This window comes from Sebastes fasciatus, chromosome 16 (genome assembly GCF_043250625.1).
Source record: "Sebastes fasciatus isolate fSebFas1 chromosome 16, fSebFas1.pri, whole genome shotgun sequence".
Taxonomy (NCBI): Eukaryota; Metazoa; Chordata; class Actinopteri; order Perciformes; family Sebastidae; genus Sebastes; species Sebastes fasciatus.
In genome coordinates, this window is record NC_133810.1 from 22882910 (window position 1) to 22900193 (window position 17284).

General features: G+C 37.9%; 1 protein-coding gene across 2 annotated transcripts; it reads left to right on the plus strand.

Moving 5' to 3' along the window:
* The first annotated feature begins 3629 nt into the window (after positions 1-3629).
* On the plus strand, positions 3630-8260 carry LOC141752615 (LIM/homeobox protein Lhx1-like). Of its 2 annotated transcripts, none has more exons than XM_074610661.1 (5): positions 3630-4279; positions 4997-5217; positions 5606-5877; positions 6704-6860; positions 7857-8260. In XM_074610661.1, the coding sequence occupies exons 1-5, from the start codon at positions 4110-4112 to the stop codon at positions 8231-8233; spliced, it is 1197 nt and encodes a 398-aa protein (XP_074466762.1). In that variant the 5' UTR covers positions 3630-4109; the 3' UTR covers positions 8234-8260. The 2 variants fall into 2 exon arrangements, with proteins under 2 accessions (XP_074466762.1, XP_074466763.1); XM_074610662.1 differs by having other exon boundaries at positions 5639-5877.
* Positions 8261-17284: the final 9024 nt, after the last annotated feature.

Here is a 17284-nt window from a genome sequence, read left to right on the forward strand (position 1 = left end):
CTGCAAATAAGAATCGTTGTGTTTTTGTTACCTTAGAATGAGCCATTTATATCTACATACAGAGCCTGTCCTCTCCCCGGAGTCCACCATGTTGCACCGCCATGTTTCTACAGTAGCCCAGAACGGACAAACCAAACACTGGCTCTAGATAGGGCCATTCGCGTTTTAACATTTTCATGTCGGCCACCGTAGTTCTCCTACACGCTTGGCAGATGAGAGAAGTTTCAGTTGGTTGCAATCTGCAACCTCGCCGCTAGATGTCGCCAGATCTTACACACTGCACCTTTAAAGATGAATCTTAAAACTTACATAATATGCTGTGCAATCTTTGTAGAACTAGATCAGAATAACTTGCATAATTCTGTTCAGAGAACCAAACTAAAAATATAATTACCTATGAAAAGTCTAAACATGCCATATGCTGAGACCGATTTTTCTGCCAGTAACTTCCTGGGGAAAAAAGCCATTTGAGAACGAATTCGTAGTGCTCCCCTGATTTTTTATATTTTTTGTCATGGGGTTGTTTTTTTATCTATACCGAGCACTAGAGATGCTCAATCAAGCTGAGTTAAATACCACTTTTTTTCCAACCAAATATCACAACTCAAACTATGCTATACCAAACGGTACAGAAGACCATTAAAGGAGGTAAAACTCAATTGCACCTTTAATGTTAAACTGATAGAATAGAAGGAGCGAGTAAATGAGGCTGACAATGAGTCTGAGTCTTCTTGATTGAACTTTTGCCAAGTGCAATCCTCATCCTATTACCATGTTATCACTTTCCTTATAGGTGAGATTGTGATTGAACAAAGGAGGTGTTCAGCACATATAGGGACTGAATGGGTAAAGGCCATCCTGTTTCACAGTAGGGAGCTCCGTGCCAGATGGATTTGTCATGTCATAGTGTGTGTTGCCAGGTATTTTCCTCCCATCTCTAACTTTCCCATTCCACCACTACCTAATCAGCTTTAATTGACTTTAATTAGCATCTAGTAATTAATTTTGTTTTCTCCAAATTATTTGTATGAACGGTCCCAGCGGGTGGCCTGTTCATCTCGTTAGGGCCAATTAGCTGCAATTAACAAACACTAATGACATGCTCTTTTTTTCCATTCCAAAACAAACAGCGTGCACCCTGCCAGAATTCCAGTGCTGCACAGAGCCCTCTTGTGTGTTGGAGTGATGCAGGGGGCCAGCTCACTGGGCTAGGCTTCTAATCAACACCTCTAATGGAGAAACACAAACCCAGAAGGAGACACTTATCCACACAACTCACACTTAGGATACCACAGAGATAATTACTTTCCCCTCTGGTCTTTCCCATGTCACCCCACTGTTACATTTAGGCAACTGAGATCAGGTTGGCGGAACAGAATAGATGTATAGGAGAAGTTTTCAGCATTTATTCTGATTAGTATTAGTAGTCTATAGGTCTATGCTCAGAGCATAATTTATCCATTTATTAGAAAGGGTACCAATTAGAGGCATGTCAAGATTTCTTAACAGCCATTTAAAAAAATATAATAATGATAAAACTGACTGTGAGCAAACTGTGAGGAAACAAGAGGATATTCCTGTGTCAGGGTTTTGTTTTACTTGACAGAGCTGTTGATATTCTTGATTATTCTTTATCAAAGGATGTCTGAACTTTATACAAGTTTCAGCCACTAGATTACTACTCACATTGCAAACATCAGGGCAGAAATTGTGACATCATCCTGGCAGGGATTTGTGCACCACCATGGTTTATAGTTTTCATAAAGCAATGCATTCAACACAGTTGGGTTTGAATGAATAAAAGCATGTTTGACTGACATTAGAAAATGTTCATTTTAATTTTTAATAATTCATCAAAATAGGCAAGGTCACACAGATTTTTCTCTTCATGCTATAGTAATTTCTGTAGCCTACTTTTAGCATCCAAGAGTGCATTGATGTATTGGTTTAAGGGCATGCTCAAATCACCCACTGTTGGTATAAACTGGTGCATTTTCAAAAAATATATTTTTATGATAATATATGAGCCCATTTTTTATTATGAGTTTACACAGAAATTTATATCAAATAAAAGAAAAATCTGTATGAATTTAAGTCATAAAAAGGTCTTTTGCTGTATACAGTAGGCTCAGTTTGGCAACTTTCTCTAATTGACAAATACATTGCTGATGTGGAATAAAAACCTTGTATTGTCAAACAATTTTGGAAGATAAGAAAATTATTATTTTTCATGGTCACATTCAAAAGGAACATTTAAGCAAATGTTAAAATAAGACATAGGAGGTTCAATGAATAATAAAAAAAACTTCCATATATAGATTGATTGTTTCTAACTAAGTGCTGGAGCTAGATCTATTCAAAGCAAAATAATATAATAATAAAAAATAGACAGAAACTGGCAGAGGCATGGGCACACATGCAACCACCAACACTCTTTTTTTCATCTTAGAAATGAGCTGTCAAACAAAACAACTAATTACAGTGAGAAAGAAAGAAATTGCTGATGTAGGCCTATATTGGTTTTTTTTATGTGTGAGCTGTTGATGTGGCCTGCCAAAAACAAAACAAAGAAATGGGAGGAAAATAAATCTGACGCATTTTTTAGCTTCAAGAAAAATGTTGCAACTCTTTTTCTCACGTTTAATGTTTATAGTGTTGGGAGCTGAGATATCAGGCACTAGCAGAGCTGGGAGCCTGTATGGAGAAATGCGCTATCTCCTTCCACAGCGCACCAACACGGTGAGATAACATCTAGCAGAGACAGCCTATCGCCACAGATTAGAACCATTAGTGATCCGTGTCCTTTCAAACCAAATGAAGTATAATGCTGGGGCACAACATTAATCCATGTGAAAAGCTTGTGTTCATCTGTCCTCTCTCTCTCCCTATACTGCAGGGGTAGTAGGCCTATATACTGATAATATGTCATCTGCTGCTCCTGATGCAGTCTTATTCTCCCACACAACCCGGGGAATAATTTATTCATATGATATCATCATTGACCCTCGGCAGGCTATCCTTGAGAGAGAAAATGTATGAGAAAAAAATAAATAGAAAATGGTTATTATTGTAATGAGAAACGATGTTGGAGGGTGGAGATATTTTTGCATTTCTTATTATTTCTTCTTATTTTTTTTACAGTTCAGGTCCTCGGGCTGCCAGTATTATCAGTCACACTCAAAAACAAATTGTTTTATTTTTTATTTATTTATTGTATTTAAAAGGTTTAAAACTAAAGTGAGTCCTATACTCAGTTTTGCATCTTGGCACTAATTTGACTTATTCAAATTCATTTTATTGTATTTATCTATTTATTTATTGTATTTATTTATTTATTGTATTTATTTATTTATTAATTTACTTATCTATTTATCTATTTATTTATTTATTTATCTTTTTATTTATCTTTTTATTTATTTATTTATTTATGTATCCATTCATCCATTCATCCATTTCATTTTCTAATTTATTTTGTTTTATTTTATAACCGTATAGTATTGTACTTTCTTTACATAATAGTGAGGTACATGTGGTGGAGTGAAATGAGAAGGCTGCTGATTGGCTCCTCCTGGAGCTGACGTCACAGCTCCGTTAATAGGCAATAGGCTGCGCTTTAAGAGGTGCGCGCTCATTACGGCGTCTCTCTCACACCGAGACTTCATCAGAGGAAAATGGGACACAATTGACCAGACTGAGACGCATCGACAGCATTTTAACATGATTTTTTAGACACCTCTCAGGATATACACCTACACAGTGGGCAGGCTATTGTTTTTCTGTGCTTACCCGTAAATCCTCCTCACACTCCGGATGATCTTTGACGGGCCCTGCGATGATCTCCAGTCTCTAATTCTGTTTCAGAAATGCTGTTTTTTCACCAGTTCACCTGTCGTTTGGAGCCGTCGGCCACATGTGGATTGTTGCCCTGTGGAACACAAGAAGAGCTGCATTTAACCTCACGGATGGTGATGTAATTATTCCCATTCATTTGGATACATTTGGATACATTGGATATTACCCAAGCACGTTGGAGAAAGACAACAAGCCAGAGTATATTTGTCCCACACAGTGTGCACATAGTGGGCTGCTGGGAAGAAGAAGTCCAGACGATGCTTCAGTGCTCCAGCTGTGAGAAGCCTATCCTCGATAGGTTCCTGCTCAAAGTTTTGGACAGACCGTGGCACATCAAATGTGTCCAGTGCTGCGAATGCAAATGCACTTTGACCGAGAAGTGTTTCTCACGAGAAGGGAAACTGTATTGTAAGAACGACTTCTTTAGGTAAGCATCCAAAAAGTGGTTGTGGTTTAGTATTTATTTAGAAAAGAAAACTGTTGTCAAATGTAATCTTTTTGAGCCAATAAAAATAAATACATGTAATTTGATAGTCAAAGGTAAAAAAAAAAAAAAGAAATACTATATTAAATCTGATATTATTAAAACTACTGGACCATGTTCTGCCAGGGGTCTTTGTTTACACTGAAGGAGCTGCTACTTCCTACAAATGTTGCAATTGTCAGTTTTTTATTTATTTGATTTGTTTTTTGGTTGTGATTTTTTTTCGAGAATAAAATATGAAACTAAAAATTGTGAAAAATATATATTTTGGAAAAAAACAGTATGATATAATTTTGTTCCCCCTCTACAGTAGGCATATTAGCCTATAATATAGCAGCTAAACAGGGCTAACCCATTGTGTTTGCTATGATGAACTTGCACTCATAATGATATTATATTGCAAATGTAGGCCTACTTACTGTATATTAGGTATTATGATATTTTTTTCATATTTTCCTTTATAAGCCATTAGACATTATTTCTGAATATTGAAGTACATTACAGAGCTTATTTCTTTGTGGACTATTATCCTGTTTTAAACCCATCATTCATTTACTTATCTAAACATAAGTCTAGACAGGCACTCATCTCAGACATTATGATACTGAAACTTCCCCCTGTCTGTCTGTCTGACTGACTGTTGCTGTCCCTCTTCAACAGGACATTTGGGACCAAGTGTGACGGTTGCGCCCAGGGGATTTTACCCAGTGATCTGGTCCGCAGGGCCAAGAGCAAAGTGTTTCACCTGAACTGTTTCACCTGTGTGATGTGTAACAAGCAGCTGTCCACCGGAGAGGAACTGTACATCCTGGACGAATTCAAGTTCGTCTGTAAGGAGGACTATCAAAACAACAATGGGAAAGACACCATCCTCCTTGCAGGTGATTACAGCCTGATAATCAAGCCAATCACACACTTATTATTGTTTATTGTTTTAAAACAATAATGCCATAAATCATAAATAATAATAATTATTGTTATTATTATTATTATTATTATTATTATTATTTTTTTATTATTATTTTTTTATTATTTTTTTATTATTATTATTATTATTATTATTATCATCATCATTATTATTATTAATAGTATTATTATCATTATTAGTATTATTAATATTATTATTATTATGTTAGCAGCATATTTTAATTTATTATTTATTTTCTTTCAAAAATATATTTTTCCATTCTAAATTGGCTGGTGTATTTGATTTATAGTGATACATAATAATAATATAATACCACATATATCTTATTCTCATGATGACAGTCACGACGTGCAGTGACCCGAGTCTGTCTCCAGACTCTCAGGACCCGCAGGACGACGGCAAGGACTCTGAAACAGGACATTTATCCGATAAAGACAACAACAACGAGAACGAGGAGACGACCGCCGTCGGGAAGCGACGCGGGCCTCGGACCACCATCAAAGCCAAACAGCTGGAGGTCCTGAAGGCGGCTTTCGCGGCCACGCCGAAACCCACCAGACACATCCGGGAGCAGCTGTCGAGGGAGACCGGCCTCACCATGAGAGTCATCCAGGTAAATGGAGGAGAAAGTAAAAAAATAACCAAATATAAAAATCAAGTTAGTGTATCCATTATCGGACACCTGAGTGCTATCCACATCTGGACAGTCCTCGGTGTTCAACAGTGTAGATTAAGGGCTATATACTATACCTAAAAAAAGCTTTTATGGACACAAAAATGCAATTGTGATTGGGGACTTTTTGGGCAGTTTTGGACACACACCCTTTGGGGAATTGTCCTTAATGCTCTCCTGATTTTATTTTTTTTTTTCAGATAGGCTATAGGGTTTCCAAACCAATTTTGTCCATAATCTTTACTCCCAGTGCGCTCCTAAAACCCTTAAAAGCAGGATTCACTTAGCACTCATGGCCATGGACATATTTTAAAAAGCTCCCTTGATGAAATTTCCAGGTGGATTGACGCGTCGAAAATGCATTAATTGTGTGTTCAGTGGGCTGATTAGTCATGATTATGACATGCCCAACTTTTACGCATTTTACGCATTTAAAAAAAAAATCCTTATTTCAACTTCCAAACAGCATATTCATATTTTTTTATCAAGACAGCATTTTCATTTTGGTGGCAAGAAGTGCAAGGTAATTTTAAATAAAATTTTAAGGAGTCGTTCTTATAATTTCGATCTTTAAGTTATCGAAATATTCAATTTCCACGGACCTGGCAACCCAGAAATGTTGCTACTTTAAGGCCCTGCTGCGTCATAAGCAGGTTTAGGATGACGTATTTTTTCTTGTGGTATATGTCTGCTCTGCTGCTTTCCTGTTTGCGTCATTTTCACGCTGCTCATCTAATCAAATGTTTTGTCGTAAAAAAAAAAAAAGGTTTGGTTCCAAAACCGGAGGTCCAAAGAGAGACGCATGAAGCAGCTGAGCTCTCTGGGCGGCCGGAGACACGTGTTCTTCCGCGGCCAGAGGAGGATGAGGGCGCTGGGAGAGAGGCTGGAAGCAGAGGAGCTGGGACACTTCTCTTATTATGGAGGTGAGCTGTGGATGTATACACTGTTCAGAATATCCCAGTAAAATAACAGTAAAGAACTGGCAGCAGGGTTGCCTTTACGTTACTGTAAAATTAACATTATTATACTGTCGCTGAAATTTACAGCTTTGTACTGTTAATGAAAAATACAGTTTGAACTGTTTTTTTTTTTATTAATCTCACAGTATTTTACAGGTAATTTACTGTTTAAAGATACATTATATAGCTGTTTTTCCACCTTTCTTTTACATTATCTCACTGATTTGTTTTAATGCACTATTTAGGTTGTATTTTTTACATACATTTTAATAAACAGTATTTTTGCCTAGATGAATAGACTTAGCAGGTTACAGAGTAGTCACACTAAATACAATTAAAGGCACTTGTTAGGAAAAAGGCTATAATATATAAGACTCGTTGACACTTTTCCCAAAATGTATGTCTATAGCTGGCTACAAGCACAAAATGCAAACCATAACAACATGTGAGTGAAGAACAATAAAGCTAATTCACTGATTTTCCAATCATGTACAATGTACAAGCCTCACATGAGCAGATCAGGTCCCAGAATTAAAACAAATACTGCATGAAACTGTTACCTATGATACTTTAGACAGTTGATCAGCAGTAAAGTGCTGTTTTTTAAGAATGCATTATAGTTCAGTTAAAAAACGGCCTATGAGCGTAATTTAACAGGTTTTCTTTTGTATTAACAGTAAAGCACTGTTTTTAGCAATAACAGGTTAATACTGTTGAAATCCTGCTGTAAATTAACAGCAATTGTTTACAGTGTAGGATTGATCTTTATCCTCTTTTGATGAACTGAAGGAGCTTCTCAAGTCATTATAATGTCTTCAGTCTATCTTGTATTGAGTTTTGGGTCTGGTTATTTGACTAAAAGCTCAAAAAGAAAAACATTTAAAAAAAAAAATCTAATATTTTTTCTTTAAATTCTGATATATTCTGTGCATTAATCCATCTATATTTCTTTGAACACAGATTATCCCAGTGAATACTATAGCTCAGGAGGGAACTATGAGTACTACCAAGGCCCACCCTCATCCCATGGCCAGACTCCAGCAGACCTGGGTTTCGTGCCCTCCTCCATCCCTGCTGGCACCCCATTGGGAGCACTAGACCACCACCATCCAGGGCACCACTGTCCAGGAGAGGTGCACTGTTTCTCTGACACAGTATCTCACCATCCCGCGGACTCACCCAGTCCGGAGCCCAACATGCCGGGCTCAATGCACAGCATCTCCAGTGAGATGTGTGGCCCCAGCACACCCTACACGACTGTGTCCCTCAGTGACAACGGATACACCAACCAGCTGTCACAACCATCCTCAGAAATGAGCGAAGGCACTGTGTGGTAATCCAGCCCACACACCCAACCACAAGGCACACTTGGATTTTGAAGGCAAAATCAATGCTTTTTTGTTTATTTAAATGTATATTTATTTATTTATTTATCTATTTGTGTATTTATTTATTTATTTGCTTGCATTTCTGTTAAGCTCTATTTATAAATCTCTATATTTGTATGTCGGTATAATTGTTTATTGACTAGTCAATCAATAGATTGTTTTGGACTCATTACTACATTCACAATGCTGGGCCTCATTGATCAAGCAATAAACCAACACATTTATATGCTGCAGAAAGTGTTTTTTTTAATGTTTACAAAACCATTTTCTGCCACATATTGTCCTTAAAATGGTAATGTGAAAGTGCATGACAGCATTTTCTTATCACCTTTCATCCATGGAGTTCACGTGTAATACAATATTTTATCATTTAATAACAGAATATGATTGTGATGTTCAATACATTTGACCAAATACCTCTCTCAGGACCGTGGGAACATTGTTTTTGTTTGTCTTTATTTGTCAGGCATTTCCTTTTTTTAATTTATTTCATTGCCGACACATATTTGCCTTCAAAAGGATATCTTTATAAATTTTATATGTAACAAAAAATGATTTGACTTTAGTCCAATGTTATATATAGAATGATGGACAACTGTACAGAGCAGTCAACTGTTTACCTAAAGCTCCAGTGTTCAGGGGTTTGAATATCAGCATTGTATAAAACCGATGGACGGACCGTTTATTGCAAACAAACCAAACTTTTGTAGCCCTTCTATTAATGTGGTCACTCACTGTGCTATAGTTTGTACTATGTCCTCATTTAAAAAAACAAAAAACAACAGAAAACACTAACAAACCGTTGCCAAAATGAATGCACAGCAAAATCCTGCAGCTTTTAGTTGTGAGACGTAGCGTTTTTTCACTTCCTCTTTTAATTATTTGAGTCATTTTGCAGCTCAGTTATAGCCGGACAGCCGAGATTCAAACTGGTTTTGTCTTAATGGATCAAAATGTCAAATTATTCCCATTAATGGTCTCATACACTGCCAGCAGCAGAAGCAATGTTGTTTTTATGAGACATACTTGATTGTTCCAATTAAGTTTATGAGGCCGATGTTTATGACCATTCACTGTATAATAAAACACATATTGATCATTTTTTATTTGTTAATTATTTTTGGGGGAAAATATAGTACTTGTTCTTTCAAGTAGCCTAGGAGTGATTCTTTATTTTGTGATGAACAGGGATTTTAAGTTAAGTTATCTTTTGACAGGATATTTTAAACAAACCAAAATGATTGTTAGAGGGGGTCCATTAAGGAAACAAACAGACAGTGTTGTAACTTTCATATAGTACATACATTCTCTATACACAGCACATTTGACAACATGCCCAGCATTTGTGGTTTTGAATGGGAAAGGCGCTGTCTGAGAGACACACTCTGCAACTGCATGGTGGAGCTTTGACTACACATCATTATTCCCACAGCCTGATGTTGTTAGATTCAGTTGACTGTGATTGTGACTGTAAAAGTTAACAGAATAATAACGCGTTAACGCAAATTTGTTTTAACGCCACTAATTAATTTAACGCATTAATGCAACTTGCGATTTTTAGATTGTAGCAGGCTCAGTTTTAAGATACTGGCATCATATGAAACTAGAAAACCATGTCGTACTTGCTAGTCGTGAAGGAGGCTAAATGACGCTCCAAACTTAAGCTGAATTTTGTCAAGGAAAAACTGACATGGCCATTTTCAAAGGGTCCCTTGACCTCTGACCTCAAGACATGTGAATGGAAATGGGTTCTATGGGTACCCACGAGTCTCCCCTTTTATGATGATAATCACATGCAGTTTGAGGCAAGTCTAAGTCAGCACACTGACAGCTGAGTTTGCCATGTTATGAATTGAGCATATTTTTTATGCTAAATGCAGTACCTGTGAGGGTTTCCGGACAATATTTGTCATTGTTTTGTGAAATATATACATACATTTGCATTAAGCAAGCATATTTGCCCACTCCCATGTTGATAAGAGTATTAAATAGTTGTTGACAAATCTTCTTTTAAGGTACATTTTGAACAGATAAAAAAAATGTGCAATTAATTTGCAATTAACAATGGACAATCATGCGTTTAATGGCGATTAAATATTTTAATCGATTGACAGCCACAGTTTTCTCATAGAGAATTTCTCCATCATTTCAAAAACATATTGTTGACGCAATTTCTGGATTAAAATTAGGTCATATGAGCTACTAAACACAGCTGACATACAAAATTAACACTTTTTTGACCTATGTGTAATTGCTGTAACATTGAGTATTGCTAAATGATGGCTCTTTATCCAGAATTCTGATTGTGCAAAATCTTGAAAAGGAGATTTTGGACTTTTAAATGAAATTTTCATTGAGAAGTTCTCTTTAAAAAAAAAAAGAGTTGCAGCACTATCAACATAGCTGGAGCTGCTCATTGTGGTGTTACTGACAGTGTTGGCGAATCCAGTCGAAACATCTCGCCAGCAATCAATAAACTTTCAAATCCAGGAGCAATCGGTCAGCGTTCTCTTTCAGATCACTTTACAAAGGTTAGTGAGCTGTCGAGTTTATAAAGTGGCTCATGTCTGCTGAGTATTGTGAGGGAAGAACACACAACACCACAGTGACGTTTAAATACTATTTGTACCTGGTTTATTTGCCTGTTTTCTTCTTGATTTATCCCAATTTAGTTCACGATAATGTTAAAACACTAAGAGCAAACCAAAACAAAGTGATTCTAAGAGACATCTCAGAGACAAGTTGTTTCACTGGAAAGTTATCAATGCATAAAATATACTACGTGGATGTGTGTGTCTGTGTGCATGTGTGTGTTTACGTTATGCAAAGAGGCTTCTTAATCTATTTGGGAATTGTACATAAGCTTGTCTGAACTGTTAAGTCATACTTTGAGGCATCCTTGTTGGTAGTGAAGAAGAGGCTGATGACAGAGTGAATATTTTAGAGTCAGGGAAAGGTGAGAGCAGCACAAAGGAGGACGGGACAAGCGCTGAATATCGAACCGCTGGGCAGTGAAGCAGGAGGCTGAAGGAGCAGATCAGTGGAGCTGTTTGGGGGGAGGGGCAGGAAAATCTGTTATTCCTCCCATAGGTTTTTATAGGGATGTTTTAAAGACTCACTTTGGGTTTGATATCAGCAGTTGGTCACAACATCTAAACTTGATCGAAGGAGGGCAAGTATGATGTTGGACGAGCAAGCTGATACCTATCATTGAAGCCAAAGCACTCTTCCCTGTAAGCCTTAACACACCCTTAATGAACACATACATAAGAGGTGAAATTAAAGGATAAAGCTGGTGATACTTTATATTTTTGTTATTATCATCAAATCACATGAAAAGACCAAAACCAATATGTCTCATACTTTCCATCTTCCTTAATTTGTCTGTGTCTCTCGGCCCCAAGCCCATTTGTCATATTGAAGACTTTAAAAAGCTCAAGTACACTTGGGTACTCTAGTTTTTAGTAAACATTACTCAAACTGGAGTAAATAATGCATTTGTTGGGGTCTATTTTCAGTCATGGATTAGGTGTGCTACTGAGTATGAGTACAAATAGATAGAGCCAGAGCAACACAACCTCCTCTCCACGCCAAATAGATAGAACCAGAGCAACACAACCTCCTCTCCATGCCAAATAGATACAGCCAGAGCAACACAACCTCCCCTCCATGCCAAATAGATAGAGCCAGAGCAACACAACCTCCCCTCCATGCCAAATAGATAGAGCCAGAGCAACATGACCTCCTCTCCACACCAAATAAATAGAGCCAGAGCGACACAACCCCCCCTCCTCGCCAAATAGATAGAGCCAGAGCAACACGACCTTCTCTCCATGCCAAATAGATAGAGCCAGAGCAACACGACCTCCCCTCCATGCCTAAAAGATAGAGGCAGAGCAACATGACCTCCTCTCCACACCAAATAGATAGAGCCAGAGCAACACGACCTCCTCTCCATCATGGAACCTAGAGAGAGTACCAGATTTTTTTTTTTTTAATTCACAGTTGCTTGTTAATGTAAACGTATGTTTCCCATGCAAATAAGCCCCTTTGGACTGAATTAAATAATGATAGAGAGGTTAAATCTCCTGGAAGAGTGGTGGAGTGTGGCTCATTGATGGGTTTTAACAATGGAGCTCTATGGCACAGAATAATAAAGATATCAGGCTTTGGATACACAGTCAATATTTGCTAGAAGAATTGATTCATTGTTTTTTTTCATGGGATTTGTTGACAAGAAAAATATAAATGTCATTAGACTCATCTAACCTCCTCTGGAAATAAGATCATTTTGTTGTTGAGAGATAAATTCGGAGCAGAGTCCAGTCTGGGGCCAGCTGCTAATGGGGGGGAAGCTTCAGGCACCATTTCCTTCATCAGCTGGTGGTTGTTACTCTAGACAGTCCCATCCCACTCCTGAATTAGTATCTGTTCCACATGGCTTCCTTTCACACTGCATTTCTGCGTTACATCGACATTTCTCAAAAGTGGATTGTTTGTTCAACAATGGTTATTTGTATTCGGTTTACTTCCTAAGCTGTATCTCCTACCTGCTCCTTGCTATTTTAATTTGAAATATATAAGCAATTTCATTAAACAACTACAATTCCCATGGGGTTTTGAAAGCATGTCAAAGATCGGAGCTGTAGTAGGGACTTTGGGAATCAGTGGAAATGAGTTTTTTTTTAGATAATATAGATAATATACAGTAACAAGTGAAAGGGACAAAGTGAAACTAACAAAAGAGGATGTGAAAATGTTGCCTTTCTCCCTTTTCACTGGGCCCTGTTCTCCAAAATTATTAATGTTTTGTGTCTGCTTAATTGTTGATTTTGGTCCAGTGTTTTAAGTTTATTTGCTACAGTGTCAAGTGTTGGTGGATCACACTGGCTTGTTTGGTTTGTTTTATGGCTTCATAGGATTTTGTTGTCCTGCCTGGGATGTTAGGGTAGATCAGCTGCTCAGCAGCTCAATCAAGGAAAGTGCAAACAGGTTTGCCTCATTATGTCCTCTTAGAGAGGAGGGGCTGGGCTCTGTTAAGATGTAGGAGGATATAGGTAAGATAGTTCTGCAGTAAATGACATTATATAATGATTGGTGTGCTCATTGGTATGTGTGAGTGGCCCTAGATAGATTGAGATTTCAGCAGTAACTCAGAGATCTTGTATTAATGGTCTGTTCATTATTCTGTGTGAATTTGGATGCTTGCTCGGTTTAGCTCCCCCTATACTTACCTGGTCAGGTGGTAGGTTCCAGTTAGGTGAGGCTGAGGAGATAAAAGCCCATCACTGGAGGTGACAGCTTGCTGTGAGGCTGCTGCTTTCTTTTGTTTGGTGTTCTTTTGGTCCAATTTAAATGTAGTTTTGTTGAATTTCCTGGGTTTCATTTAATAAATGCCTTTTTTTTTGGTACTACTCCTGCTTATCAACCTGGTTCTTCAACATCCCTTTTTAAGTTTAAAATGTTCCAGTGCCAAACCACCTCATCTGCCCTTTATATGGGGTGGCGGTGCTACAGACTGTTGGAGGCATTTCTAAGAGCGCTTTGGCAGGACAATAAAATGTGGATTTTAACATAAACTGGTCTGTTTAGCATTCTGAGTTCTTAACAATGAAATCAAACTTGAGATGTCTATTCCACATATCTCAGAGAAATGTAGTCACCCTAAACTAACATAAAATTCTTAGTTACTTGTCTACATCATAAACTTAAAGGTGCATGGCAAAGAGAAAATTATATAAAATTTAACATGCAATGACATCAAATCTGTTATTTAAATAATGTTGATGGATACCAAAGATCACAAGTATATCTATACTATTTCAAATTCAATTTTAAAAAGAAGAATTTGAAATAAAATATTCATACAAATGCAAAAATACATCTAATATTTTAAACGGTGTCATATTATGTTAATTAAAGCCTACCATGTTTAAATGTTTGGCGGTAATGCTATGCTGTTAGTCAAACTAATCCCTGTTTATCTGAGCAAAATGCTGCGATTAAGGGAGAGATTTGCATGTCAAACAGGAGGCCAGTGAATCAATTTAAATCTAGCTGACAGTGGTGACTGTTGGATAAACCATGCACAATAATCTGTCCTCTGAGGTGTGATGGCATTGTTTTACTGCAAAACTAATTTAACTGTGTCCAAATGTATGTACATATTTTGTACATATTATACACCCAAAGCTGAGAACAGTTGTCAAACAAATGACTGATCATTCAGAAGTGAAAAGACTAAATTCAGCCAGCTGAGTGCTAATCACTACCACGTTTGGCCAGATGGACACTTTGACTTGGCTGACAGCTACTTGGTTAGTTGCCTGCAGTTAGTTTCTTTATTGTTCTTCACAAAACATGACAGTAAGCTCAGTTTGTTGGATCATTTACCCCCCCAAAAAAGTCTGTTTACAGTCTGTTGTCGGGTTTCAAAGGGGACATATCATGTTCATTTCCAAGTTCATACTTGTATTTTGTGTTTCTACTAGAACATGTTTACATGCAAGAAAAATGTGGTGCACCTTTGCCAAGGTTGTTCTCAAGCTGTGGTCGATTATATTCTAATGAGCCTGCATGTGACATAGGAAGGGGAGCCAAATCTGAATGGCTTGTTGAATCACATGTTTTCTGATCTAGGCAGCCCACAACAACTGACAAGGTTGTCTTATTTTACTCAGTTTGTGGGTTGGTAGGCACTCCAGATACCCAAATGTATGTGCACAATCACTTAGAAAAAAAGTGAGTTTTTCATGATACGTCCCCTTTAAATGTCATTTTGTTCAATTGTTTTTTAGAAAAATGAGCGTATAATGCATAAAAGCTCTTTCTATGACGACTTGTCATAATCTTTTTGCCACTCTTCATCATGATGTAGAGTGGAAAAATGTCAACTATCTTACAGAGGAGAGTCCATTAGGGCGCCACTATAATGGACTTGACTTCAATGGAATTGAATAAAAAAATTACATCCTGTGCCCCATTCTCCTCTAGGTTGCCTTATGAGCTTAAACACCAGTGAGAAAGGGAAGATCTAAAACCTGAGAATAGTATAGCCTAAATCTTGAATGTAAGTTAAATGCAGTTAAACATTACAATTGGACAACTATTATGATTGGATAATACGTTATTGTGATTTGAGATAGAAATCCTTTTCATTTTCTAATCTAAATCTTATTTGAACTCAGATTTGCCCTTTTTGTTTCCTTTGAGCCACTTGCAAAATGTGGCCCCTATTTGCTAATTTGACTCTTTCTCCACTTTTTGCTCCAGGCTTGGCAGTCCACTTTCTGCATGAAAATCATTCACACATACAATTTTATAATCAATGCCCACAGTAATAGGATTCCTCTGGCCATGGGCAATTAATACAGTTTTTCCCTTTTTTTTTTTTTCTTCCTCCCCGCGCTGATCTCAAAGCTACGAGACATTGGCTTCTCCTCATTTACATATTTATTGCATTGGACTCAAATCTGGCGAGTGATTGATGTGGAGCCTGCCTCCTGAATTTTTAGCGGCCCATTATTATGAAAGAGAGGGAGGGGGCTGCAGCACGTCAGTGTACTTTTGATTAAAGTTGAAGAGGACAGAATCATGAGTGTTCCCCACCTACTTTCTTTTTTCCTGCAGTGCTTAATCTGCGAGGCCAAGTGCCGAGAAGATTTCAGCATGTTGGAGATATTGACAAGTCATTCACTCACAAAAGCCGAGGCAGATATGCCCGTTACGATTTGAATCAGTGTTTCACTTGCTGTCCATTTTTAGAGAGTATAATGACAATATAATGCATTTAAATTCAACATCAGTTATTCTATGATCTACCCTGGCAAAGCTAGGTATTATTATTGTTTCCCATGCATAAAAAATGTTAATTTCAAATTGATGAGACACTAGAACTCCCCTTCCAACTCATCATGATCTCGCTTTTGTCAAAAGACGTCACAAAGTGTTTTACATAGCAAACAAAAATGATCCCAAAAAACCACATGCAAAATAATCATGTGAAATATCATGCCACATGGAGGCATGAAGAGGTATTTGGTCCCCAATTGATTTTACGCAATGCTATACATTCTTCTTGCTGAATTCCTCCACATCGCTGTGCTGTGTTGTAATTGTGGTTTATAAGGAACACTGAGACAAAGACATGACAAAGACACATAGAAGGTTGCTGCTGCTTCCCTCATTTGCAATCAAGCGCGTAATGTTCAAGAGTGAAAAGGCTCTGCGCTGCAAAATGTATGTGTGTGTGTAATGGGGTTGATGACCAGGGTGGAGGCGAGGAAGGGGGGAGGGAGGGTTCGTCAGTTATATAGCGTCTCTGCCTCTGCTTTGTACTCCTGTTTCTCTGAACCATCGGGATAAATACGCCGAGTTTTGAGTCAGTGTTTGATGAAGCGTTGCAGGTATCTTCTTCAGTGTTGTTTTTTTTAGCTTTTAAAGCACACAAGTGAAGGAAATACATTGAATCTAAACACGTATAAGAGCACATTCTCCTCAGATGGAGGCTTTCTTGCAGCCAAAGCGATCCGAAGGCACACCATAGGTCAGATACATTACAGACAAGAAGCAGTTTTTGCAGCAGAGTATGACCATGCTCAGCAATACTGCCATCTCCCTTCCCAGCAGTCTTCACCACCCTTCAGGAGGTGGGACAGCTTCTCGAGTTCTTACAAACATCTTCATCAGTCTGATTTAAATGTTTCAAACCAACGCTGTCAGATGACACTACTGTACGCGACGTTGTCAAGCGCGATGATTTCCCTGGTTGGCTGCCTTTGTCCTTCAGAGCCAGAGGACACTGGTCACGAATAAACCCTTCCACATCAGGCCCTAGGAGAAGCAGTAAACCAACATTTCCATAGGGACTTGGCTTTCCACGCTCCGCTGATATGCCTGTAATGCATGCATTTTAATGTGGCGCCCCTCTCAAACAGTATACCACCGCTGCTTCACTGGTGTTTGCATTCAGCTAAACTATTTTAGTCAGCACCTCTGTGC

Excerpts from the sequence above, each read along its gene's own strand:
- LOC141752615 (XM_074610661.1), top strand. The coding sequence starts at position 4,110 with ATGCTTCAGTGCTCCAGCTGTGAGAAGCCTATCCTCGATAGGTTCCTG. Across the intron at positions 4,280-4,996 it reads TGTAAGAACGACTTCTTTAG|GACATTTGGGACCAAGTGTG; the intron begins GTAAGCATCCAA and ends CCTCTTCAACAG. Across the intron at positions 5,878-6,703 it reads TCACCATGAGAGTCATCCAG|GTTTGGTTCCAAAACCGGAG; the intron begins GTAAATGGAGGA and ends AAAAAAAAAAAG.